Source organism: Gavia stellata, chromosome 21 (assembly GCF_030936135.1).
Source record: "Gavia stellata isolate bGavSte3 chromosome 21, bGavSte3.hap2, whole genome shotgun sequence".
Lineage (NCBI taxonomy): Eukaryota > Metazoa > Chordata > Aves > Gaviiformes > Gaviidae > Gavia > Gavia stellata.
The window spans coordinates 15,488,167-15,512,150 of NC_082614.1; the positions used below are offsets into that span (position 1 = coordinate 15,488,167).

Genomic DNA, 23,984 nt, shown 5'->3' on the forward strand with positions numbered 1-23,984 from the left:
ACAGTGTATGGGAAACGGTTTCCTGTGGAGCTTAACCAGAGCTTATTCCTGGAAAGAGACCTTGATTCGGAGAAGCAATTAAAGAAACGCTCAGATTACATCAAGGAGTGCCCACGTGGACTTGCCTGCACCAAAACTAACGTGTAAAATGGGATTTTTAAGTGCTAGAATTAACTTCCAAATACATAATCAAAGCAGCACTTAAGGACTTGCAATGAGAATGAGAGAACACCAGATCATAAAAGAATTTGAAAAGCGAACATACAAAGCAAACTGAGTTTAAAGCCTATATATATCATCATCGTGTGTGGGGGGGGTGTTGTTGGGGTTTTTTTTGTTTAGTTTTGGGGTTTTTTTAACATATAGAAGAGCAGATTAAACAAGCTCATGGAAAAGAAATGCATTGAGGTTTAGTGAGGAGACTTAAAGGACAAGCGGCAGTTGTAGGTCCTGAACACAGTGCTTGTTTGTGCTGGATACTTATGGGGATGCCTCTTCCGATTCCTTGCATATTTACTTGGGATAGGAGTGGTCTTCCTGCAGTCTGCTAAAAAGAGATGGGAAGGAGGAGGGGTTTCCAAGGCTCCTCCTGTGTCTGCCAGGGTCTCTCAGAGCCATTGCAGTGCTGCTGGTGAGCAGACTGGTTTTCTCTGGCACCATAATGGTCGGTGCTCGTTGCCCTCCTGGGCAAGGTGGGGTCTGGGAGGATGCAGGCAGTGCAGCTGCCTGGCTCTGGTGTGGCATCACCTCATCCCACCCAAATCCTTGACAACCCATGCAGCGGTGGATGTGCAGAGGTAGCAGAAGACACCTTAATTTCCACTGTATTTGTTACTGTAAATCTTTTGTTTTCAGGATGCGGGTTACATGAACATTCAGCAGAAGGTCTTCCTGTTTCTGAGCAAACCAGATCGATAGCAGTTTCTGAAAACATACTTCTGCAAAAACCACCTCAATCACTAGAGGCATTTATTTTATTGTAGCTTTTATTTATATGAAGGGACTGTCTTTGTGGAAAGTCTCACTGCAGGGGCTGAAATGGGACCTGGTTCTGCTCTCCCGTTGCTCTGGCCGTACATGCGTCAGTGTCTGGCTGCTCTGCCCCTTTGGAGGGGGACAGAGGAGTCTGAGCAGCCGGCTGTCGGCCTCGCTGCTCAGCTACCCGTGTGCCTCCATACCAGAGGCTGTCTTCCAGGGTCCTGTCTCCGGGACCCGTGAGGCTGGCTCTAGCCAACAGGCCCACGCCTGGGAGCATCCCCGCAGCCGTATGGCACAGAGCTCACTGTTCTGCACCCCTTTTGGTGAAGTGACCGAGCTTCCCCTTGAAACAGGGGAAAAACCGGGAAAAGCATCAAGCTGGGAACTCTGTTTGCATCTGGCTTGCTATAAAGAATTCCACAGAGTTACGAGCATGGCCAAATATACGGGAGATGCTGTGCTTCAATACAAATGCCTTGATAACCCCATGAAGGGCTTTGCAGGAACCATGGCAGAGGAAATTGTGACTGAAAAACATCACTGAATAATCGAGAGTACAGGTTGTATGGTGACTTGCCTGGAAAAATCCAGCCAGGTAAAACAGAGTTGTGAGTCAATATTGCCTTATTCTAATTAAACCCAGAGTTACTGGTTTGCTCCTGATCTCTGCACCTCGGTGGTTATTTTAACTGCTGTAATATTTGGCTTGCTCCACCAATGTAAATGACAGCTGGGACTGGGTACGCTTATGAAGCTCTGTTACAGGAAAATTGGCCTTTGAGATGAAGCGTAACCCTGGGAATTTTGTAGCAGAGAGATCTATGCCTGCGTCCCTCATTGAGGTGTGGGGGTTGTTGGATAGGTAAGGGTTTGTTTTCATTTTTGAAGGGGGGGGGGGGGAAGCGGTTAGTTAAACAAAATTTTAATAGCAATGTTTCAGCTGTGATGGAGCTGGCCAGGTCAAGAGGAACCAGAGGAAAGGCAGAGACCTCTAGGATCAGGAGCCTCACTGGAGGTGTGGGTGTGCAAGCTCAAAACCCAAGGGGATTTGGGTGCGGCGGGATTCCTGATGCCCCTGATGAACACCATAACCCAAGAGCTCTTCTCAATGCCTGTGGCTCTTGGATCTGGCTTTGGAGGTGGGGCAAGGAAGAAAAAAAAATGTTTTCCTTGTAATTCAGACACACATGTGAAGAAAAGAAGGACTAGCTCACTTGTTCACGAGTCAGTGACTCAGATGATAATGTCGAGACTAGCCTGTCTTCTGTTTTGGAACTGCAGTTAATGCGGTTGAGTTTGTGTGGACACCTTGTTGTGGGGTGTCCCTGTGACCCTGCTCTCCTGGAGCAGGGTGGGGCTTGTCCTGTGCTCACAGCTCGAGCCAGGAGGAGTGTTTTTATTGTTGTGGAATACTTTATGATATTCCTCTCGAGTTTACCTACAGCTAAATTATTAGTTGCTGTTTTAATTTCCTTTCTAATAAAAGAAGAGCAAACATCTCATTTTCCTTAGACTGGCTTTAGATAAAGAGTGGGCAGCTTCATTTGTTGAGATTGTTCTGGCTACAATGTGAGAATTAGCATTAAAATGCTGGAATGCAGCATAGTTGCAGGCTGTTCAAGTCTCCTCTGTGGAGCGAGCCAAACGTGGGTTAGCCGGCGTTCTCCATCCCCGCAGTGTCACAAACCCGTTTTGCTTTCAGGAGAGGATCCGGGAGCACCGTGGCAGATGGTGGCGGCTGCTGCGGCGTTTCTGATCCCAGCTGGCTGTGGAGGGGCTGGGGTCCGGGTGGGAGAGTCCTTCGGGATCTGCAGGCAACAGCATAGGAGACCTGTCAAGAGTTTTGGGGTTCTCTGGGTTGGAGCTGTCCTACAGACGCCAGCCGTGTCCATTTACGCGCAAATGTAAGATTGTTTTGTTTGAAAACTTTCTCGGTATAACACTTGTTTTCTGTAACAAGACCATATCTGTCTGGCTGGCCCCTACCTGTTGGGGCTTTGTATTTGTTGTATCGCTGCTCCTGTTCTGCTCTAGCCCTTCATGTCAGGTGAGTGCCCTTGTTGCAAGGCCCTTTCCGCTTCTAATTCTTTAGATATCTTTGATTTATTTTGTTTAGTGTGATAACCTCAGTCAATACAGCGTGGGTTTGGTTTTTTTTTCTTCTAATGGGTAATTTTCCACTAAACTGTGTCTCTCGGAAGGCTTTTTTTGGTGTGCCTTGAGAGTGCAGGTGGTTTGTGCTGTGTTGGCACCAAGATGCTCGGTCAGAGCCGGAGTTCCGCTGTGCTGGTGGCTCCACAGGCACCGAATAACCAGATGGTCCCTGCCCCCCAGAAGGCAGTCCTGCGGTAGGTGTGACTGCGGGCATTGCATCAGAGCGGTGAGACGATGGCTTGCGCAAAAGGTGGCTGACAAATATTTGAATATACTGCTTTAATTTGAATATGCTCCTAATTTTAATCAGAAGCTGGTAACAAACTGTGCGCATTGATTCCCCAGTGTATTTTAGGGGGGTTAAAATATGGATTCTCGGTTTACACTTTTGGGTGATTCATAGAGAGGCTGAGTTCCCTGGTGGTTCCTGATCAGTGTTGCAGAAGAAATTTCAGATCCCAAGAACTGATGCTCTGATTGGAGTTTAAAAAGCGATATCTGCTGTGGTTAGCAGCATGGCCCCACGAGCTGTTGTATCCCTTCAACTGCCGGGAGGAGCAGGGAGGCAGGAACAAGCCCCTGGGACCGCCGTGGCCGTGAGGGTACATTTTATATCTGTGTGCTCATCGTTTTCTGGTGGATTAGTTGGATATGTGAGGGAGAAGTGCCCGTGACCCGCTGACAGAGGACGCTCAGCCTGGGCAGGTGAGGGCCGTGAGCCGTCCGGACGAAGGCAGCTCAGCCTGCAGGGAGAGCCCAATTTTGGGGAATCCCTGAGGGCCCCAAGGCGTGCATCGCTGGGCCTCTGCCAGGGCTGCAACAAGGTGGGGATCAGTGACGGTTCTTAGGCCGATCGGGGTTTCAAAAGGAGGGATTGGCAGGTCTTTGTTAGACGCTTGTAACGTCAGATGGAGGAGAAGGAGGAAACGTGTTTTGGTGCACACCTGGGCACTGGCTGCTGGTGGACGAGAGGTGGGTGCTGCTTCCCGGCTCTAATTCACCACTGCAGCCAAGGTCAAGGGATGTGTCTCACTATAATGCAGCAAACCAAAGAAGACTCCTTCCCTGTTGCTGGCACTTGCTTTGTCCCCATTTCTGTTTCACAGTGCTCCTTCTGTTGTTGAAGGTTAAAATAAAACACTGCTGGAGCCGTGAAGCCTGAGCGAGGGTTGCAGCTGCCTCCTTCCGTGGTGCTCAGCACGTGGCAACGGTACAAGGGGCAAAACTGTACGTGAGGCGTCATGAAATGAAGGGCTCGCTAACCTCGCCTGGCCTCGCCTTGCCGGAAGGTGCCCCGATAAGGGACAGATGCAGTTTTTGGCCACTTGCCACAATAAAGCACTGAGGTAGAGGGAGCTTTTCTCCGGGTCTCTGGAAGCGGAGCCCTCTGTGCCCAGGGCGTTCCTGTGGCTGGAGTTGCTGCTCCAAAAGTCGGGATGTAGGAGCTGCATCGTGCCGTGCCCGAGGGAATTTCCCAGCGCTCTGAACCACCTCCAGTCCCGAGGTCCACGTCTGGGTGACGTTCCCTGCTGTGAGTTCCTGGCTCACTGTAAGCTCATTGAGCTGCCGGCGTGCAGGTGAACCCACTGCGCCAGTCCTGCTGCCCTCCTGGGTTCACGAGCAAGCTCTGTTAGTCACCCAGCGCTTTGAGCAGAGCGGCACAGGGAGCTGACCTGATTGCTTTGACATGCAGAGAGATGCTTTTGACTTTAGAGATGACTTTTTTCTTAATCCATATTTGTAAAAGGATTTCCTGTATTGAGCTGTCAGCTGTGCATAACTGACCTTGATTATATCTTGCAAAGGAGTTTAATTCCCCAAATGATGCCATTAAAGGTCTCTCATACATGCAAGGTTTGCTTGGCCAAGTCTTGACCTGTTTTTTCCTCTTCCCTGTGCCTTCAGAAAGAACATCTTGATAAGCAGAGCCTCTCTTACACCCACTGTGAGCCCTTTCCCCTGCATTTCTGAAACCAGAGAGTGAAAAGCAAGATGTTATAGAGGCATTAGATGATGAGAGCCGGGCGTGCTGGCAGCTCTGTATTTAAAAGGAAAAGCGGTTAGGAACTGAACGTTTAAGGACCAAACATTTAGCTGGACCTTTGCTGATTTCAGCAGGAGTAGGGAGGGTGACAGCTGAGGATGGAAGTTGCTGCCGCTCCAAGCAGGGTAGGAGAGGCTGGCTGTGAGAGGCACGGTGCCGTGGGAGCAGGACGGCTGGGATCTGCCTGGAAAGGTGTTCGCACCAGGGCTGTGGGGTGAGGGGGGGACAGGCAGAGGGACGGCAGATCCTATGGCCTGCTGGTGTGAGCCGGCAGGGCTTAGCCAGCGAGGCTGCGGGGGGTACGGTGTCGAGGAAGCAGTCTGGCTGGAGACCGGCGGCTGGCAGAGCTAGGGTGGTTCGTGGGGCCATCAGTCGGGGCTACCACCTTCATTAATAACGCCTGTTTCTCCAGTGCTTTCTGAGCAAGGCTCAAACCTCCCTCAGCACTAAACTCCATATCTCTCGTGTGCAGCTCCAGTGTTCTACAGAGGTGTGGGGACAAATGGAGACGATCTTGCTTGCGAGCTGGGGCAGCTCTCAGAGCTGCTCTGCGTTCCCCTGGCAGCGCTTTGGCCCTGATTGCAGGACCATATTCCCCCACATCATCCAGCTTTAAGGGCATTTCATTCGGAATCCCACCCTGAAAGTCAGAGCACCCCCAGTATTTCCCCAGCCTATGGGCACTGGGAGAAGTCATTTCTGTTGAGAGTGTGAGGTTGCTTGAGGTCCCCAGAACCATTACTGTTTAGCAGCAGTGTGTGTTTTGGTGTTCCCTTCAATGTCCTCCTTGTAGAGAATAACTGAGCTCAGCACATCAGCAAGGTAGCTCCCAGGAGCAGTGGCAGATGCGGAGGGAGGACAGCATGCTTCCGACAGGAGACATTCAGCAAGCGGAAACAGTGATACTCCATGAGACCTCTTGTGCCGTTAGAGGCGATTAGAGAAGTTGGAGAGCAGAGGAGGTTTCCTTACAGACATGAAGCAAGCATCTCGTGGTCCCTCCACCACAGGTCTCCTCGCTCCGGTCTATGGCTGAAATTCAACATTTTCTCTAACTGGGCTTCTGTCCCACAGGTGAAGCAGATCATGGAAGAGGCAGTGACGAGGAAGTTTGTGCATGAGGACAGCAGCCACATCATCTCCTTCTGCGGTGAGTCTTTGGTGGCGGGATGTTGACATGAGCTGGGGGCTGGAGCACCCTCCTCATGTTGGGCTTTCCCTGCCCGGCGATGGGGCTGTGGTACACGTGTTTCCTGGGGGCACGCTCCAGCTCTGGGGCGTTGTGCTGGGTCTGGGGAGGTGGTTAGTGCCAGAGGATGAGTTGTTCTGGCAGCAGTGTGAGTCCCTGAGGCCTTCGCTCTGTGCTTGAAATATATTGAGATGTGTTGAAAAAGGGCGGGATGTTGGCAGTGTATACGGTCACCTAAGAAATACTAGAAATAATATTTTTTTTTTAATTCCCTTGAGAATTGATTCAACAGAAAGTCTGTTAGGTCCAAATATTTCTTTGCTATTATGGAATAGGACTTTATGGAAAGGAGTCTTCAGTCTGCGTGAGTGCAGGAGAAAGAGGCTGGAGGCTGCTAAGGAATTGTAAATGGAGTTTGTGGAAGATCTGCTCTGATATTGTGCTGGTTTTGGCCTTGTTTTCTGGCAGCTGTGCTTTTCACTTAACCTGCTTTTTTCACCTATTCTTTTTTTTCTACTGGCATGACAATTTTGTAAATGTGGAAGTGTTTCAGAATGGATCCATCAAAGTCTTGGCAAAGTGTTTTTTAGAAACCTCCCTGATGAACTGTTAGATTGCGTCTGCGGTACGTGCTGGGGCGACTCTGGGCAAGGACTGTGGAGGTCCCAAGGAGAGGAGGAGTATTGCTATCTCAAAGGAAGCACAGGAGCAGGAGAGAGCAGCCTTCTTCCTGGTGGCACGTGTCACGAGTTTGAGGGCAGGTCTCAGCACCCTTCCTGGCGCAGAGCTCAGCAGGCGAGCGCATCCCAGGAGGAGCATTTGGGGCAGCCTGCCAGCTCCCGTGGAGCAGCACGGTTTGTGGCAGCCCAGACTGCAACTGCGATGCAGTAATGCACAGCGTGGCTGGCGAGCTCGCTTGGCAGCGGTGCCCAGGCTCCTCTCAGCTGGTGGAGAAGGTTTCTGGGGGCTGAAGAAAGTTTCTGGGGGCTGGACCAGCCCACAGAGCAGTGCTAACGGCCCAGCGTGTTGGGTTCCCATCTCTTCTCCGACAGATGGAAACGGAATTTTGCCCTTTAATAAGATCACTGCTGATCATCAGAGGAGACTTTGTAATCAAGGTGGCAAAATTAGATTGTTTCCGGTTTTTTGGCCCTTCTGTGCAGCTTTGGTCACCCATTCAGGCTGGGTGTCTGCCTTGGACACAGTTAATGCCCCAGGTAAAGCAGCTTCTTCAGCAGCTTCAGTTGTTCTGTCTGCCCAGTGCTGCCAGGGTCAGCGTTTGCAAAAGTGGGGAGACCTGGCAGGTCGACTGGGGGGTGTTTGAATTTCAGAAACCAATTAGTCTATTGATAGCAGGGCAAGCACTTCAGGCTGTCGGATGAGCAAGGTGGTTGTAGTCCAGGAGCCCTGGGCATTGAACAGGCCCTTTGTGCTAGGTGCTGTGTGGGTAAGAAAATTTCTCAGCCCCTCGGGGGTGCAGGTGGGATGGAGCTGGAGCCAGATGGGGGGCTTCGAGGAGACAAAGGGACAGCATTAATCAGACGCGTGAGACGTGGTTTCTGTGCCCCAGCAGCCCTGTCAGTGTCAAGTGTTTACCCACTCACCCAGAGCTCGAGAGCGTGCTTTGGCAAGGCGCCTGGTGCCCTCCGTCTGCCTCTATCTCCTCACTAGCAGCTGTCTCTTGAGAGACGGATACTGGTTTTGGGAGAAACCAGTGACCGCTATGGAAGAAGAGCCAGTCCCCTGCTGCCCTCCAAGTTGGCAGCTGGCTTGCACAATGGTGATTTTCCCAGGTGCCTTTGTTTTTTGATCTGTTTATAGCCCCTTCCCTTGGCAGTGTTATGTATAACAGAGCAGCAGTCAGCATTGCAACGGACCGTTCTGCCGGACTCCTGCCAGACACAGTGGTTCTCCCTCCAGGTGCTGCTCTCGGAGCGGTGTGGATGCAAAAGCTGTCACTGCTGGTCACTGACAGCACTGGGCAGATGGTGGAGGTAGTTTGTTGAAGGTGGCTTGCTGAGGGCTAGTGATTGTGCTGAGCATCTTACCTGCTGTGCTTCCCCACTCGCATGTGTGAGACGAGGCTCCATCCACCAAAATCGGTGGACCTGCGCTCTTTGGGATGCGCCCTGAATTTTGCAAGACAAAGTTCCCACACTGGACTCCTGATGGAAGTGGTTAGAGTTCCCTCTGCCCAGGGCAAGATGTCTTGTCTTGGAGCGCAGCATCTGTCCCTGCTTGGAAGGGGCTTTTGGGGAGCGTGGTGTGTGTGCCTGTGCCCCTGGCATGGGTAGAGGTCCCATCTGCAAGGTAGGCGCTGCCCTTTCTCCTGGCTCAATCTGATCTCGCACACTCACTGCCGAGGCAGCCGTGCCTCCCCTCCCGTTTAGCAGGGTGAGGTGCTTGCCTGCTGCCCTCTCCATTTCACTTATTTCTACTGAGAAGACAGACAGAGGGGGCATCATCATAGCTCTGCTGGAAGAAGCTGTGCTCCCTCTCTGCCCACTCGCCAATTTTGCAGCCCTGGCGCCTGTGCTCTTCACCACGTGCCGGCTCTCCCTGCTCCTGGCTGCTGCGGTAGTGTCTATGGCAACATGCGGGGTGATGGCTGAGCAGGCAGACTGTGGTGCCGGCGGCTGCAGAGCCAGAGTCTGGGGCCAGCTCTGCCATGTAGCAGAGGTGACGTGGGCTCCCTTAGCCTGAGCCTTCCTAACAGCCATGGCTTCCTGCTCTTCGTGGTCCTGGAGGTCTGTGGGGAATCCCTGGGGGCAGTGCTGGGCAAAGTCTGGGCACTGCATCGTGCCTGGGTGCTCCTGGAGCAGATCTTGGGCACTTCCTTGTCACTTGCTGCCATGCAATGGTGAACCCCTGAGACCAGGGGCCTTCCCAAAGGCAAAGCCCTTAGGTGGCGGATAGGCAGCGAGGCCTCTGGCAGAAGCAACCTGTATTCCTTTCTGCAGGGCACAGAGCTGCTGACAAACCTTCCCTGCTTTTTGCAAAGAAGGACTGTTAAGGGGGGGAGGCTTGGCTGTCCCCTGCAAATGGTACAGCTGAAAGGGCCTTGGGGGAGACCACGACCAGCTGCTGGGAAAGCTACCTGTCGGTTTTGTCCGTGGCTTGCTGTTTGCTGCCGCCTGCCCTCCCCGGGTGACAGCTAGCCAGCCCTGTGCTCCCTGCTCGAAGCCAGCCTCCGCTGCTGCGGGGTGTCTGCTCAGCATTGCTACTGCCAGGGATTTGAGACAGGGATGTGGACCTCGCAGGGTCCTTGGCTGAGCAAGTTTCTTTGAAGAGCAAAGCAATAAACTCCCCTGTCGTCCTGTGGCTCAGCCCTGGGACTGAAGCTGCCAGGGAACTTCTCTGCTGCTCTACTCCGACACCAGGAGCCCTGGCTTCCAGGTAAGGGGGTGGCAGCCCGTGCCTGTTTGGAGCCTGATCTGCTTGCTGTGCCTGTCACTCTCAGCAGAGATGTTTGCTGAGTTACAGTCAGCTGCGCTTCCAGCACGCCCAGGCTGGGGCCATGTGGCTGCTGCTGAGCAAATGCTGCAGGCAGCGTGCGGAGGGGGAGCGGCACTCCTCAATTTACAAATAGCTGAAGGGCAGCTTGCTAATTTGGAGGCTGGGAAGAAAATGGCAGAAGTGATGACAACTAGCTTTTGAAGAAGTTGCTCTGAGAAGGCTCGTGCAGCACTGTCGCCGCTGAGTAAGACCGTAGCATCCACAGACATAGGCACAAAAAGAAAGAGAAGGGACTTGTGAGGTCTGCTTTGGAGAGCAAAGAGGCTGCTTTATTCCTTTGCTCCTGGGCCCTCGCACAAAAGACACGCGGGTGCTTGTTTCAGGCCTGTGAGCCTTTGTATGCTGTCGACCGAATGGCATCGAAAGAGCAGAACAGACTTCAAGGTGTGACTCATTCTCTGCTTTTCTGTGCAGCACGAGGCTTCGCAGCCTGAAATTATTTATAGCCTCCTGCAACACGGAGCTGAAGCATCCAGGCACGAAGGGCTCGTTGGTTCCTTCTGGCTTCTTAATGATGCCGCTGCACTTTCACTGGCTTCTCGTGTCTACACCTTCTGGTCTGTCTGCTGTTGCTCTCTCATTTGAATGGTATGTGCACCTTCCTTGGTGCTGTGGCTCTCTGTGAGACGGGTGAGCTTATAAATAACCTCTTTCCCTGACAAGCACAGCGTGCTGCAAGCCTGGCTCTGGCTAGGCAGAGCTGCCCTTTTCTCTGGGGAGAGCTACCTTCCTCACAGAGCCCTCCTCGTCGAGCCATCCTCATCCTCTGTGTAGCCAGTGTACCGCAAACCCCTTCTGATGAAAGCAGTGGTCTGGCAGGAAAGGCGAGCTGCCCTGTTTTGCCTGCGAGGGAATGGTTTGAAGCAGACAAACGCGAGTTGGCATCTGTCACGTTCACGCTGCCCTGGGAGGCTGATGGAGAGCCGGCGGCAGGGCTGGGGGCCTGCGTGAGCCCAGGGGTTTGTTGTCCACCTCAGTGCGGAGACTGCTTCATGCTCAACCCCTGAGCGGTTTGATCGTGCCAGGCCAGAGTGCTCTCGGGATCTTAAATATCTTTAGTCTTTTGCCAAGAAATAAAACTCCCACCTTGCCTGGGTGTAGCTGCACAGAGCCACTGCACCATGCATCCCTGCTGTAGGAATGAGGAGAGTCTCTTCACAGAGTTGGCAGTGGTGACAGTAAGTTATGAACTGGGCTCAAAAAATCATAAGGTTAAAAGAGAATCTACCATTACCCCTGGATTTAGCACGGACCTGGTGCACTTAGTTTATGTGCTCAAGCTTCGGAGCCCTTGGGAGAGCACAGGGAGAGTTTTTCCTGTGGAGACTGCACGTTCTTGTGTAGTTTTGCTAGCAGGAGTAGCGTTTTGGAGAGCTTCAGGCTACGGTGTCGAGGGGAGATGCTGATGACTGCTCCGTCTTGCTGGAGCGTGCTGGGAGGCTTTTCAGCAGTCCGGGTTTGCTCCCGTGTGCTGCTCCCTAGCTGGCAGCGAGGTGTGATGCACTGGCAGTGTCCTGAGCAAAGCGATCTGCGGCTCTCCTGAACGAGCATGAGTGCTCTCGCATGTCTGCTGGAAATTCGGAGTGGAAGTGATGGCACATCCAGCATCTGGTGCTCAAGAGGGGTTGTCTCTCGGGAGGGCTGCAGGGGGGCAGCCCTGGCTGCTGGTCCCCCGTGGCGCTGGGAGCCATGGCGGCCTCTCGGCAAGCCCCTGTGCTTGCCCCGGTGGGGTGCCTTGTTACCGTACGGCACTCCAGGGGCTGGTGGAGGCAGAGGGTGCCCGGTTTGCTAAGGCATTTTGGTGGGCAGCAGAGGCAGGGAGACCTCATCTGCCTGCCCCAAGCTTGCTTGCGTGACTTTTCTCTCTGGCATACAAGGGTGGGTGCGAGGCACAAAGGGGCCTTTTGGGCTCATTGCCTTGCTGGCCTCTTGTTACCACGTGCAGCTGGTGGAAAACTGGGCCCTGATAAGTTGCTGATTGGCAGCGTAATTGTTTTGACAACTGATGGCTTGGCAGAGCTGGGAATGCCACAAATCCAGCGCTGCTCTTGCACCGTGTCCGGCAGCTCCAGTGCCCGGCTGCCCCAGGTGAGCGTTGGAGCCTGGCCAGGCTAGCGCCCGCTGCGGAAGCTGAGGCCACCTCCAAAGAGTTGGAGGTGGCTGCTCAAGAACAGGGAAATCCCAAAAGATACGAATTGGAGGAGGGGGGGGTGGTGCCCTGCCCAGTGCTGGCAGCAGACGCTGGGGCTGCAGTCCAACTCCCCTGGCAGAACGCTGACATTGGCAGTGTGGTCCCACAGAGACCTCACCCTGGTTCAGTCTTGGTGGAGAGGGGCAACTTCTCCGCAGGTTTTGAAGGTTCTGCTGTGATTTGCTTGTTCAGCTGTATGTCAGCATAACCTTACATTCCAAAACCAAAGCTGTGGGTTAGTGTTCATGTGGCTTTTTCGCTTGCGGTTCCACTTCCAGCTGGCTCCTGACCCCACTTGGCTGGGGTTGATGACTGCTATTCCGCCCTGCTGAGGTTAGCAGCAGAGACCTGCCTGCGCTTTCGGGAGATGCCTGATCCGTGGCTGGGCACTCTAAAGTGGGTAGGACTGGGTGCAGTCTCAGGCAGGTAGAGTTGTTTGTGTCTGTCACTTGTATTTCAGCCTTGGAGCGTAGAACAAACGTGGGGTGAGGTGATTTGAGTGTGTGTGAGGGAGGGGTGGGTCTTGCATTTGGTCCCAAAGCCATGAAGCAGTCTGTTCTTACTTTGCAGCTGCAAATAGTCCTCTGGGACAGGTAGGAAGACCCATCCATGCATGGGCCGTGCTCTGTAGCGTATATGGGCTTCAGGATATTTGCAGGGTTTTGTTTAAAAACTAGGTATCCATCCAGCGGCTCTGAATGGCTGGTTTGGGGAGAGCAGGACTTGGCTGGCCCAAATGCGTTGTTTTTCTGCTGATAGCACAGGATGTGTCTCACAGCACCTCAGATGCTGCACGCCCGCCCTGCCCGCTCAGCGGTGAACTCGGGCATGGCACTAAGCAGGGCAGAGATAATGAGAGCATCTCTCAGCCCTGGGAGCTGATGTTGATGGGTCTGCATGAAATGCTTTTTTAAATGTCTCCATAGAGTTGTTCAGCTGTAGGAAAAAATGCCTTTCCAAACAAGAGGCGAATCAGCATCTGCTGGGCCGCTGCAGGGAAGGCTCAGTGCGGCTGGCTCTGCAGCGTCAGGTTCCTGGGGAAGGAGGGGTGCCGGTGCGCCAGAAAGCTTGTTGGCAGACCCAGATCAATAGCCTGCAGAACTGTGGGCCCGTGTAATTTTCCAGTGCTTTGATCAGCCTGTTTAATAAGTCTGTGTTTGACACTAGACATCCATCCTGAGCCCTCCCAGGGGAATCCGGCAAACAGATTGCCAGTGGAGCCTGTACATGTGCGCGTCTTTCTGTGGAGTCATCGCCGTCTCCCATCGCCAGCAGAGCTGGCTCCCTGCGTGCCCGGGCAGGGAGCCTGGCAGGAGAGGGCAGGCGGCCGGTGCTTTCTGGGCACTCGCTGTGGTTCCGTGGGTGCCTGACGCTGCCTTTCGGCAGAGCCCAGTGCAGGGAGTTAAGACTTGCACGGGGACTTAACTGCCAAGTACCAGCTGCAAGGAACCGACCGAATCACCACCAAGCTGGGAGGGTCTCTGAAGCTAGACTGAGCTGCTGGCATTGCCTGTGGTTTATCCCCAGGTTCTCTGTTGCCTTTAGGTTTTTCAGGAAAATGTTTGTGTGAACACAGATTTTTTTGTGAAAAAATTGCCTCATTTCCTCTGCTGCTTTAGAAATCCTCAGTGTGCCTGTCTCTCGTTCCCGAGCTTTCTCTTTCTCGCTTGGCCATCCCAGCACAGGGGGCCAGGGGGTGAAATCTCCTGTTCCAGCCGTACCCATCCCTCAGACTGGGCCGAAGGGGAGACTTCAGGGAGTTGTCTGGTTTCTCTACAATCTGCAAGAAACCTGCAAGGAGAATGTCAGCCTGTTTGTCTGCATAGCAAAGCAATTATCCTACCTGGAGAAGATGCAGTGTGCTTGGTTGTTAGTTGTCGCATGTCTGATGAGGATGTTTTCCTGAAGGCCAGGTGAGGATGTTCTCTGCCTTAAAATATATTGTCTGAGAAGTTTTACATCCCATCCTTCCATCTAGCCCATTGATTAATGATGGTGGCTGGACTGATGAGCACACTGGAGAGAATGGAGAGGGACTCGTGTGCTGAGCTTGCAGAGGGACCCCACGTCTGGCGCGCTGTTGGCAGTGCCCTCCCCAAAGACACTGCAAAAGCCTGCTCTCTGCCCCAGGCTTGGCTGGGGCTGCCGGCCCCATAGACAGTCTGGTCACCTGAAATGGTTTCAGACCCATTTAGCGCAGCCAGATGCATCGCTGTGCAGTGTACAGCCACACTTAACTTCAAGCTGTTAAACCACAGATAAACTGTTTACTCCCACAGACTTAACCTGAGTGACTCTGTATGACCTGGCTCTTGGCAGCTCCTGCTCCATGCGATTACTGCCACGCCATCAGCCGGTCGCTCCTCTGCTGGGAAAATCACCGCTCTGGTAACAGTGATCGTGCCGGCACAGACCTGGAAGCAGGATGTGATCTCCGTGCATGCTGAGATTTTCCAGCGTTAGCATCGATTTGTTTGCATTCAGGATATTGTGTAGTGGAGCCGGATCCTGACATTTTCGGAACAAAGGGCTGCGAGCACAGCGATCCAAGTCCTTTCTCCCACTCTGTTTTTATGAATGAGCAAAGTGCTTGGAGAAATCCTAATCCAGGTTGCTAGCTTGGCCCGTCAGCGCAGACTGCTCGCTGTCGGTGGCACAGAGGTACCACCTCTGTGGTCCGAAAGCTGCGCGTTCCCATTTCATCGCCAGTCTAGTAAGGTCTCTTTAGGCTGTTGGTTGGTCAGATAAGTGAGTACAAGACAAGTTAGTCTGCCTGACTAGTCCCTCTCAGGTGGTTTAGGGAGACCCTGGATCTCCTTTAGCAAGCACAAGTTAACTCTCCTTTGAAGTACTTACATCTTGGCATACCCACAGTTCATGTTTACTTCCATGAAGCTAGTCATTTTGTTCAGATTAGCCAAACCTCTAATAGTCTTCAACCTCAATTTTTCTTTTTCTGTTTTGCAAAACTAAAATTATACCTCTATATAGTCAGCAGAACTGATGACTCCACAGGCAGAAAAGCTGTGCCACTGTCTGCTGCTTTGGGTCAAAAGACATCTGGGTTCCCTGATCTCCTGTCTGCTTAGGCAGAAGTAGAACATGGCACTGGTTTCCCCTCGGGAATCATTTCTGCTGTGGAGTGAGGTTATGCAGCAGGAGACCGGCTGCTGTGATGTGAGCTCTGAGTTCTCCTGCCGCTTCAGTAGCGACTTTGCTCTGTTGCAGCTGCTGTGGAAGCCTGTGTCTTGTACGGCTTGAAGCGGAGGGCGGCAGGATTCCTGCGCAGCAACAAGATAGCAGCTCTGTTTATGAAGGTGGGCAAGAGTTTTCCTCTGGCAGAGGAGCTTTGCAAGAAGGTGCAAGACCTGGAGCAGCTCATTGAGAATGCGTAAGGCACCAGCATTGCTGTTATCCCACAGGTTGCTCACGTTTCCGCGTGGGTGTGTAGTTTGGGTATGGCTGTGGATCGCAATGTCCAGCTTGAGCCTCCGCAGAAGGAATCGCTCTTTCGGTGGAGCTGAGTCCTGTCTTGGGCTTTGGATATCTTGACTGAACAGGTTGCTTTTCTAGGAGACTGTGAATTGTGGTTGTGGTTTCAGGTAGAATGGGCAAGTTCTTATTTCCTCTGCCCCTTGTCTCATGCTTCAGGGACAGCTAAGCATGTTTGCCCCTGAACTGTCACAGTTTATGGACCAGTGCACTAAGCCAACTGGAACCAAATTTGGTCTGCCTCAATGTGCAGGGCTTGAACCTGCAGTAATTCAACTTCTGTTTGAGAGTGGCTTACTCATCCTTGGCCAGGAACCAGGGAGATGGATGGTGCCGCTACCTGGGGGCAGGAATCTTTATGCTGTTCTACGATAAGCCGCTTTGCTTGCAAACTGCTGTCCTCAGGCACCCGTGGAAAAGGTGTGTGGGTTGGAGGACTCTGCTGAGGCAGAGGCTTGTTCTAGGGTGCCTTTACAGTGGGAAACCGTTTTACTGAAGTCAGTTTTCAAATGCAGATGTGGGCCTTCTGGAGTAGGGGGTGGAACAGATGAAGGGAGCAGTCTCCAGAGCCCTGTCCCCATGCGTTCCCCGGGCATCCCCCAGCCACCACAGTCAGCTCCACCGAAACCCCAGCCTCGTGCCCCACGAGGTGCCCTGAGTGCCCTGGGCCTGGGCTCCTGCAGTGCTCAGGGATGAGCCAGTGACGTTGTTGTCTTTTGTCTTGTGCCTCTAAAGACGAAATCAAGTCCAGGGCATCCCGGAGAATGTGCGCAAGATGCCGAAGCTGCCCAACCTGTCCCCTCAAGCCATCAAGCACCTCTGGATCCGCACAGCCCTCTTTGAAAAGGTCTTGGATAAAATTGTGCATTACTTGGTAGAAAATAGCAGGTGAGTGCTGGCACAGGCCAACCATTTGCCCGTCCCAACCCACTACTAGCATCTTCCCCTTCCGATGGTGCGGGAGGTGTTGCTGGCTGAGCTGTGTCCAAGTGGGCCAGAGAAGTCCCTGGATGGGACAGGCCAGTGGTGTCACTCTGTGCCCATCGTGGGGACTCTGATACCCTGCTGCTGGTGGCCACGGTACATCCCTAAAATAAAGACAGGCCACGCTTGCTCTGCTGATGGCTGGGTTGTTGGGGACCGCATCATCCTTGTCTTCTGAAAACTGCATGCTGAGGTGTCCTGTCCTGGGGACGTGTCATCTCCAGTCCTGGGGATGGCTTGTTAGGAGATGGTGGTGCTTGCAATGTGCTGCAGGAGGGTGTCTATTCCCCAGGAATTTCACGGCTAGCAGAAGTAGCCTGTTAAGGGCTTCTTGCCCTCTCACCATCAAGGATGATACAGAAAGAGAAGGGCATTACAGTGATTTAAAACCACTGTCTCTATCATTTTGCAGTCCCAGGCGGCTGAAATGCTACAGCATTCTGCTCTCTTTTATTTCCTCTAGTAAGTACTACGAGAAAGAAGCTCTCCTGATGGATCCTGTGGATGGGCCAATTCTTGCATCTTTATTGGGTAACGCTTTCCTCTTACCCTACTTTGATAGCTTGCTTTCCAAGCCTGTGTTCCCAGTTCTGTGATCTGGGATGTGAAATGCAGTTGTTTTCTAGTAAGAGCTTCCGAAAACTTAATAGCCCTGGACAGGTAGCCCTGTGGAGCGCTTAGAAAGACCACATGATGCCCAGCTGCTGAGCAGTGCACAGAGATGGAGAGTTGCAAGGCTGAGCTCAGGCTTCAGTAATACTGACGAGCATAAATCAGGGCTGAGGCCGGGGCCTGGGAAGCCGTGCGGTGCTGCAACGCCGGGCTTGGCGTGCACACGACCAGTTGGGCAGTGGGTTATTGCTCGCTGCTCGCTCGCTCACTGCCGGGGCTGACCCCTCTGAATGCTTCACTGCTGTTATACATTGCAGCAGCAATGTGTGCTAAGCCTGGTGCTTGCTGCCTGCTGCCCCACCAACCCTGCTCTGAGATGCTGCGCTCCGGGCATCTGACAAGTGGCCACAGTCATCGGAACAACACCGATGACTTCCTTATGTTTGTGATTTTCTTCTCTGTGCAGTGGGGCCCTGTGCGCTGGAGTACACGAAGATGAAGACCGCTGACCACTTCTGGACAGACCCCTCAGCTGACGAGCTGGTTCAGAGGCACCGGATCCACAGCTCGCACTGTCGCCAGGACTCGCCCACCAAGCGCCCGGCGCTCTGCGTGAGTGGGGGACGGTCAGGCTGGGAGGGGCAGCCCCTCGCAGCGCTCCTCTTGGGGTGCACAGGCAGCACTCACCAGGGTTTGAGGCTCTGTCTGTTTGAAAAGGGCTGCGAAGCCCTCTGATGAGAAAAGGTAGAAAAGTGCAGTTACTTGAAGCCTTCAAGCCAGAAGTGCTGGGAACATGGGCCGTGGAGACTGCAGGCGTGCTGGACGAACGTGGCACTGCATCATGGGGTCTTCGCCCTTTGGGAATAGCATGTATGAACTAAAAGCGAAGGCAGCTGAAGTCTGCTCCGTTTATTGCAAACAAAGCACACTCCTGGGGCTTCTCTGCATACAGAATCGAGCTTGGCCAGAGCCAGGAATCCTCGTAGAGGACACAAAGGGAAAGATTTCTAGCAGTGACTTTAAATGTGTAAGTGAGGAGGGAATGAGCTTTCAGGAGAAGCTTTTTGAAAGCAAGAGGCATCTGTGCTGACCTCACGTTTGTAGGTGGATCTCTTCCAGATTCAGAAAAGGCATTCGAGTGGCAGTATGGATGACCGGCCATCGCTGTCTGCCAGGGACTACGTGGAGTCACTGCACCAGAATTCCCGAGCCACGCTCCTCTATGGCAAGAACAATGTCCTGGTGCAGCCAGTAAGTACCTGCTGGGGGATCTGGGCTTTACAATACTGCTCTGCTCCCCGCCAGGTAATTCTGTCCCAAGTTGTTCTTTGATGGAGAAAAGCACAGGCTCATTTCTAATCTGGGAAGGCAGTGACTGGACTGCGTTTGTTGAGGTCCTGGTGATATGGATCCTCCCAGTGGAATGGAAGAGCTCTGCTTCTGTCCGAGTAGAAACAGGCTCCTCTCCCTGCCCACTCTTGGCCAGAGGCCACAGAACCCTCCTCCTGTCCCTTTCTGCTTACTGTAGTCAAATAAATGAAGTGCAAACTGCTTGGGTGGAGCTGTTAAGTTTACCTCAGCTGGGCAGCTGCTCTCGGCCCTTTTCCAAGCTGGTGAGGTGTCCTGTTGTCTCTGCTGGGAGGCTTTGCAGGGCCACTGTGGGTTTCTCATTGCTGGTGAGTGGATGGGTTCAGGGGCAGCAGGCAGGGCTGCGTTACGGTCCGGGACTGTGCTCCAGGACGTGGCTCAGCTTCGGGTAGCCTGAGGTGGTTCTTTGTGCTCCTGGCATCTTCCAGCATGCTCTCACCAGCTCACTCTCTCCCTGCGTTTCTCTTCTCAAGCGAGATGACATGGAGGCAATCCCGGGATATCTGTCCCTTCACCAGACTGCTGACATCATGGCGCTGAAGTGGACTCCCAACCAGCTGATGAACGGCTCTGTGGGGGATCTGGACTACGAGAAGAGGTGACTGGCTCCGAGTGCGCCCTGGCGCAGGGCAGAGGGGAGGCAAATGTTCCCCGGGTTCAGAGTTTGGATCTGGTGTCCAAGGCCATCAGTGAGTTTTCCCACTGACTGCAGAACAAAGCAATCATCCTTGAGCCTGTAACAAGGGAAGGGATGGGGAAGGAGGCCTGAGGTGGGGGGAGAGACGGGCTGCGGGAGATAGTGTGAGATGCTGTGCTATTGCCCTTCTCTGCTGGGAAGTGTTCGTCAAGGGAAGTGGGGGGTGCTTGTTCTGAAAGACGCAAAGTGGTTTCATTTATTGCCCTCAGGGATTTTCTCAGGAGAATGCCCTCTCTACACACCACAGAGTGCTTTCAGGTTTGTCGTGGTTATTTTAATCTGGAGAACTGAGGAGCTCATAAACAGGGGAAGAATATCTGCAGAGAGAGGGAGTGTGAGCAGTTCCCAGATAATCACACCTTGGTAACACAGTGCGTGCCATTTTGTAGTGCTGTTTCGGTGCAGTCTGCAGCTGGTCCTACGTGCAGGTATTCGAAGTCCCTTGGATTTAACGGAGTCCCTGGAGCTTGTTTCTCCAGTGGGCCTGAAGTCTGCTTAGTTTGCTCGGCAGGATGTATTGCCCTTTTGCCTGGGATTGCCTTACGGACTGCTGGCATTTCTCTTCATAGCTGCAATCCTTTTCACAAACTACAGATTCATGTGGGGTCCCAATTTGCCTGAGAAATGAAACAAAGCAAACGAAATCCCTTTCCACCAGCAAACGCTCTAGTGTTTAGGACACTGATTCTTTGACCTGGGCTAAAGATCTTCTTCAGCAAAACTTGTTCTCAGTTTTGTTTATTCTCAATTGTAGTTTTTTGGGGTTTGTTTACCTGTGTTCTTTTCATCTCCCCTTTCTTCTTGGCCGCTGGGCCATTCCGTTATGCCTGGTACCCTCCCCCTAAAATGCTATTTTCATCTCTACACTACTTTTCTGAGTTCTTGACTTGGGCATCAGCCTAAGCTCTAAAACTTCCCAGTGTCAAGACGTGACCAAGGAAGAGAGGAGTCAGATGACAAAGTAAGTATGAACCTACAAGGAGTGACTCTTACGCACCCCTTCCCATCCTTAACTGTCTTCATGAGCCGTTTTATAACGCCTTTATTTTAAGCGCTATTTTTGTGAAGTGGCAGATAATGCTGCTCAGAATCTGGAAATTTGCTTTGTTGCAAAGAGGTAGGATGTTATTAAGCGCTGACACCCTCACAGAGCAGTGCTCTTGCTAGGCGTTCCAGAGAAATGAAACCCTGCGTGAGGCCACGTGTCTCCTGGCGAGATCCCCTTCCCCGGCTTCCTTCTAGCGTCTCTCTGGCCCCCTGCCCTGCTGGTGACCGGCAGCTCTCCCAGTGTTTTCTAGATGTGCTCAGTCACCTGGAGGTGCCTGTGCTGAGGGAGCGCAGTTCTCGAACAGAAGCAACTGGGATCAAATCTGTTTTCAGCTTGGAAAAAACCCACAAATTGCGAGGGTCTGTTTCCCGCTCCCCGGGGGCCAGGAGCTCAGCAGAGCAGCGCTCCAGACTCGGGCTGCACTGCATGTTCTCTTGGGGCTCTGGGGCTGCTCCTACCAGGTTCACGGGGTTCTCCCAGCACCACAGCAGGGTGAGGAATCCTTTCCGGGGTGCCCAGAGGAGAGTGCTCGGCTCTGCAGGGCTCCGCTCCCCTCCCTGCAATTGCCAGGATCCATGGGCACGTTGTCCATGTCTGGGAATGATGTGAGGGTAGAGAAACAGCCCGGGGCAGGTGGGACTGGACTTGCCCTGATTGAGCTGTAGCGGCAGGGACAGGTACTGGTTCTGGAGGGATGTTGTCACTGACTCAGGCTGGCTTCGTGGCAGTCGCACTGCCGCTGGGACCTCATCCTTTCTGTAGCTTCCCCTGGCGCCAGGATAGCTGGAGGCGGGATCTGGAGCTGATGTGAACAGAAGCAGAGCCTCTTGCATCCCTGAAGCTCACGACTTCCTCTCTTTCTCTGTTCCAGTGTGTACTGGGACTATGCCATGACTATTCGCCTGGAGGAGATCGTCTATTTGCACTGTCACCAGCAAGGTAAGGCCAGACTGGGGGGCTGCTGGAGGGTGTTATCACCCTGACATTTGCTTCATTAGATCTTTGGGGAGTGCCCATGTGGGAATGTTCTGATTCAGCTCCAGGGCAGATGTCCAGAGCCCTAGGTGGTCACTGCTATGTAAGTGCTTCTAGTAAAACCTTTAAACCAGCTCCTGGCTGTGGTGCTTGGCTGGGGAGTGCTCCCTGCAGAGCAATGCTCTGTGGTTTTCAAGGGTGCGATTTCCCAGGCAAGCCTTCTCCAGGGCCCCAGACTTGTAATGGACTTAGGGAAGAATCCAAACAAGGAAGAAATTCTTTGTTTTGCACATCAAAAAGACAATTCCCTGAGTTTTCTTGCCTGTCTTCTGCGTTTTTGACTGGTAATGTTTCCCTCATTCACGTCCGTGTCTTCTCATTGCTGTCACTGTTGCTAATAGTAGACAGCGGTGGAACGGTTGTCTTGGTGAGCCAGGATGGGATCCAGAGGCCTCCGCTGCGGTTCCCCAGAGGAGGGCACTTACTGCAGTTCCTGTCCTGCCTGGAGAACGGCCTCCTGCCCCATGGGCAGCTGGATCCACCCCTCTGGTCGCAGCGGGGAAAGGTAGGCACCCTGAAACTGGGCTTGTTCCTGAGCCCACGGCACTGTGGGTTCTTGCTGGTGTTCCCTTGGGGAGTGTCTCAGAGCAGAGCTGATGGGGAGGACCCTCTGCCCGGCATTAGTGGCTGCTGCAGTTTAAACAATCCCCCTCCCGAAACCAAGAAGGAAGGTGGGCTTGAAATATGGCAGTTCGGTTTAGCTTATGGCCTTGACCAGCTAAACAGACCCTTCTGGACAAATCGGAAGGGAGGTGGTATGGGGGTGCTTGCCATGAGGCGTGGTAGGTTTGGTTCTCATGGATCTGGCCATGCTGCGTGGATTTTACCTACCCTGTGCGCAACCAGGGTTATATATTCACCGTGTAATTGAAAGCTTAATCCAAAGGCTGCTCCAGCACAGGAAACATGCAAACATCATCTGGGCTGACAAAGCACGTGCTCTTGTTGGGCAGGAGTTCGGCAAATGAGGCAGTGACCATGCTGGCCTGCGTGGTCGAGCCTGGGGCGGCTTGTGAAGAGCAGGTTTTGTTCACCTAGGGGAAGGTGTTTCCCAAGCTGCGGAAGCGAAGTCCCCAGGGCTCCTCCGAGTCTGCGTCCGACAAGGAAGATGACGAAGCCACGGATTACGTTTTCAGGATAATCTACCCAGGGACGCAGTCTGAATTTGGTGAGTGCGTTGGCAGAGAGTGTTTCAGGTGGGTTATCACGGGGTGTATGAGCAGACAGGGATGCAGCACTGACAGGCACATGGCAATTCGCGCCAGGAAATGGTTCCTGAGAAATGGGCTTCGCTTGTAACAGTACTGCCTTTTATTCAGCATCATGTATGGGCTGGGGTTTTTTTTTGTTTGTTTGTTTCAACCTTTCATTTGCTACTGAGTACTTCGTTTCTGCAGCTGCACAACAGGCCATGACTGCCTTAATGGTTGGAAAAAAAATTCTTGTACATAATTTCAGTAGTAAGGTTTGCTTTGGTCATGTTCCTTGGGGGTCACTTTTCACCATTACAAGCCTCCAGGGCTGATTCTTCTCTTGCCATCACCAGGCCAGCTCTGCAAGTGCTGCATTAAATCCAGCTGTGTTCCTTCAGTGTTGCTTCTGGAGAGGTTACAGCACCCTACAGCGCAAAGGAGAGGTTACGGCACCCTTCTCTGTGTACTGCCAGGCTTGACCCACCTGTCTTTGCTCCCTAGCTCACAGAGCAAGGGAGAGGATGCTGCTGGATTCACCAAACCAGAAATCTCTCTTAATGTCTGGTTGTGAATGATTTGAACAATGTGCTTGGCTGAAGTGACTGTACATTTGCCCTCACTCGTCTGTGAGATACTAAGAACAATTTTTTGGCCTCTGGGAACATCGCAGATGACTTTATAAGGGGGAGAACCAAGAGTGCAATAGAAGACTTGTGAAGTGCTTTTAAAAAGCTGTGAAATTTGAACAAAAACTTGTTCCTGTGTTTTTGAGGCTAGAAGGGGGCAATCGCCTCTCCTGGGACTCCTCCATAACATCAGTTAAGATTATACTTAGTTCACACTGCCTTTAGCTGACTAACGCAACTCAGTGAGTCAGATAAAAATCTTGATTGAGGCTAAAATAGCAGATAGAGATGCTCCTTTCTGTAGCTTCCTTTTGATCTACCCCTTAAAATTCCATGCTGGGGGCCAAATTTTCTGTGAAATGAATTGCTGCAATCTGCTCAGCTGGCATCATCAAAGTCCGTGCAGTTCCTGTCGACCTTCCCAGAGGGGGGCGTAGAACTGCATGACTTCTTTCTTCTCTACAGATTCTTCCTTTCTCCCCTTTCATTTGTGCCCTTGTCCTCTCTCTGTGTCTCTAGTTACCATTAATGGTAGTTTTCATCCATTCCTTGCGTCTGTGATCTCCATCACTGCTGTGAGAGGGAAGATTGCAAGGACTCAAGCTGCAAGCAAGACGTTGGTGATCCCTAAATGGTTTCCGAGTCTCCCCATCACATCCCGACCTCCCCTTGCTGCTCTGGGGGCCCCTCAGTGTCAGTGTAATGCAGCTGTCGTTTGTGTCTGGTACTACTGCTTGCCTATGTTGTCACTTGATAATTCCTGCAGAGATGTCCCCTGTCACTGCTGACCGTCACTGACCCATCAGCACCTGCTCAGTATGAGGGAAATAAGAATATTTCAATATTTTCCTTGCTAG

General features: G+C 52.6%; 1 protein-coding gene across 1 annotated transcript in view; it reads left to right on the plus strand.

The window, feature by feature from the left end:
• The window catches only part of SGSM1 (small G protein signaling modulator 1), a 42,367-nt gene that overhangs the window by 6,176 nt on the left and 12,207 nt on the right, over positions 1–23,984 (plus strand). The window contains exons 3-14 of the mRNA XM_059827936.1: positions 6,251–6,326; positions 15,301–15,463; positions 16,300–16,452; positions 17,012–17,079; positions 17,627–17,772; positions 18,280–18,411; positions 19,002–19,126; positions 20,124–20,186; positions 21,145–21,212; positions 21,650–21,813; positions 22,347–22,476; positions 23,647–23,826. Of these exons, the coding sequence (XP_059683919.1) occupies positions 6,251–6,326; positions 15,301–15,463; positions 16,300–16,452; positions 17,012–17,079; positions 17,627–17,772; positions 18,280–18,411; positions 19,002–19,126; positions 20,124–20,186; positions 21,145–21,212; positions 21,650–21,813; positions 22,347–22,476; positions 23,647–23,826 (1,468 nt within the window). The remainder of the gene's footprint in view (positions 1–6,250; positions 6,327–15,300; positions 15,464–16,299; positions 16,453–17,011; positions 17,080–17,626; positions 17,773–18,279; positions 18,412–19,001; positions 19,127–20,123; positions 20,187–21,144; positions 21,213–21,649; positions 21,814–22,346; positions 22,477–23,646; positions 23,827–23,984) is intronic.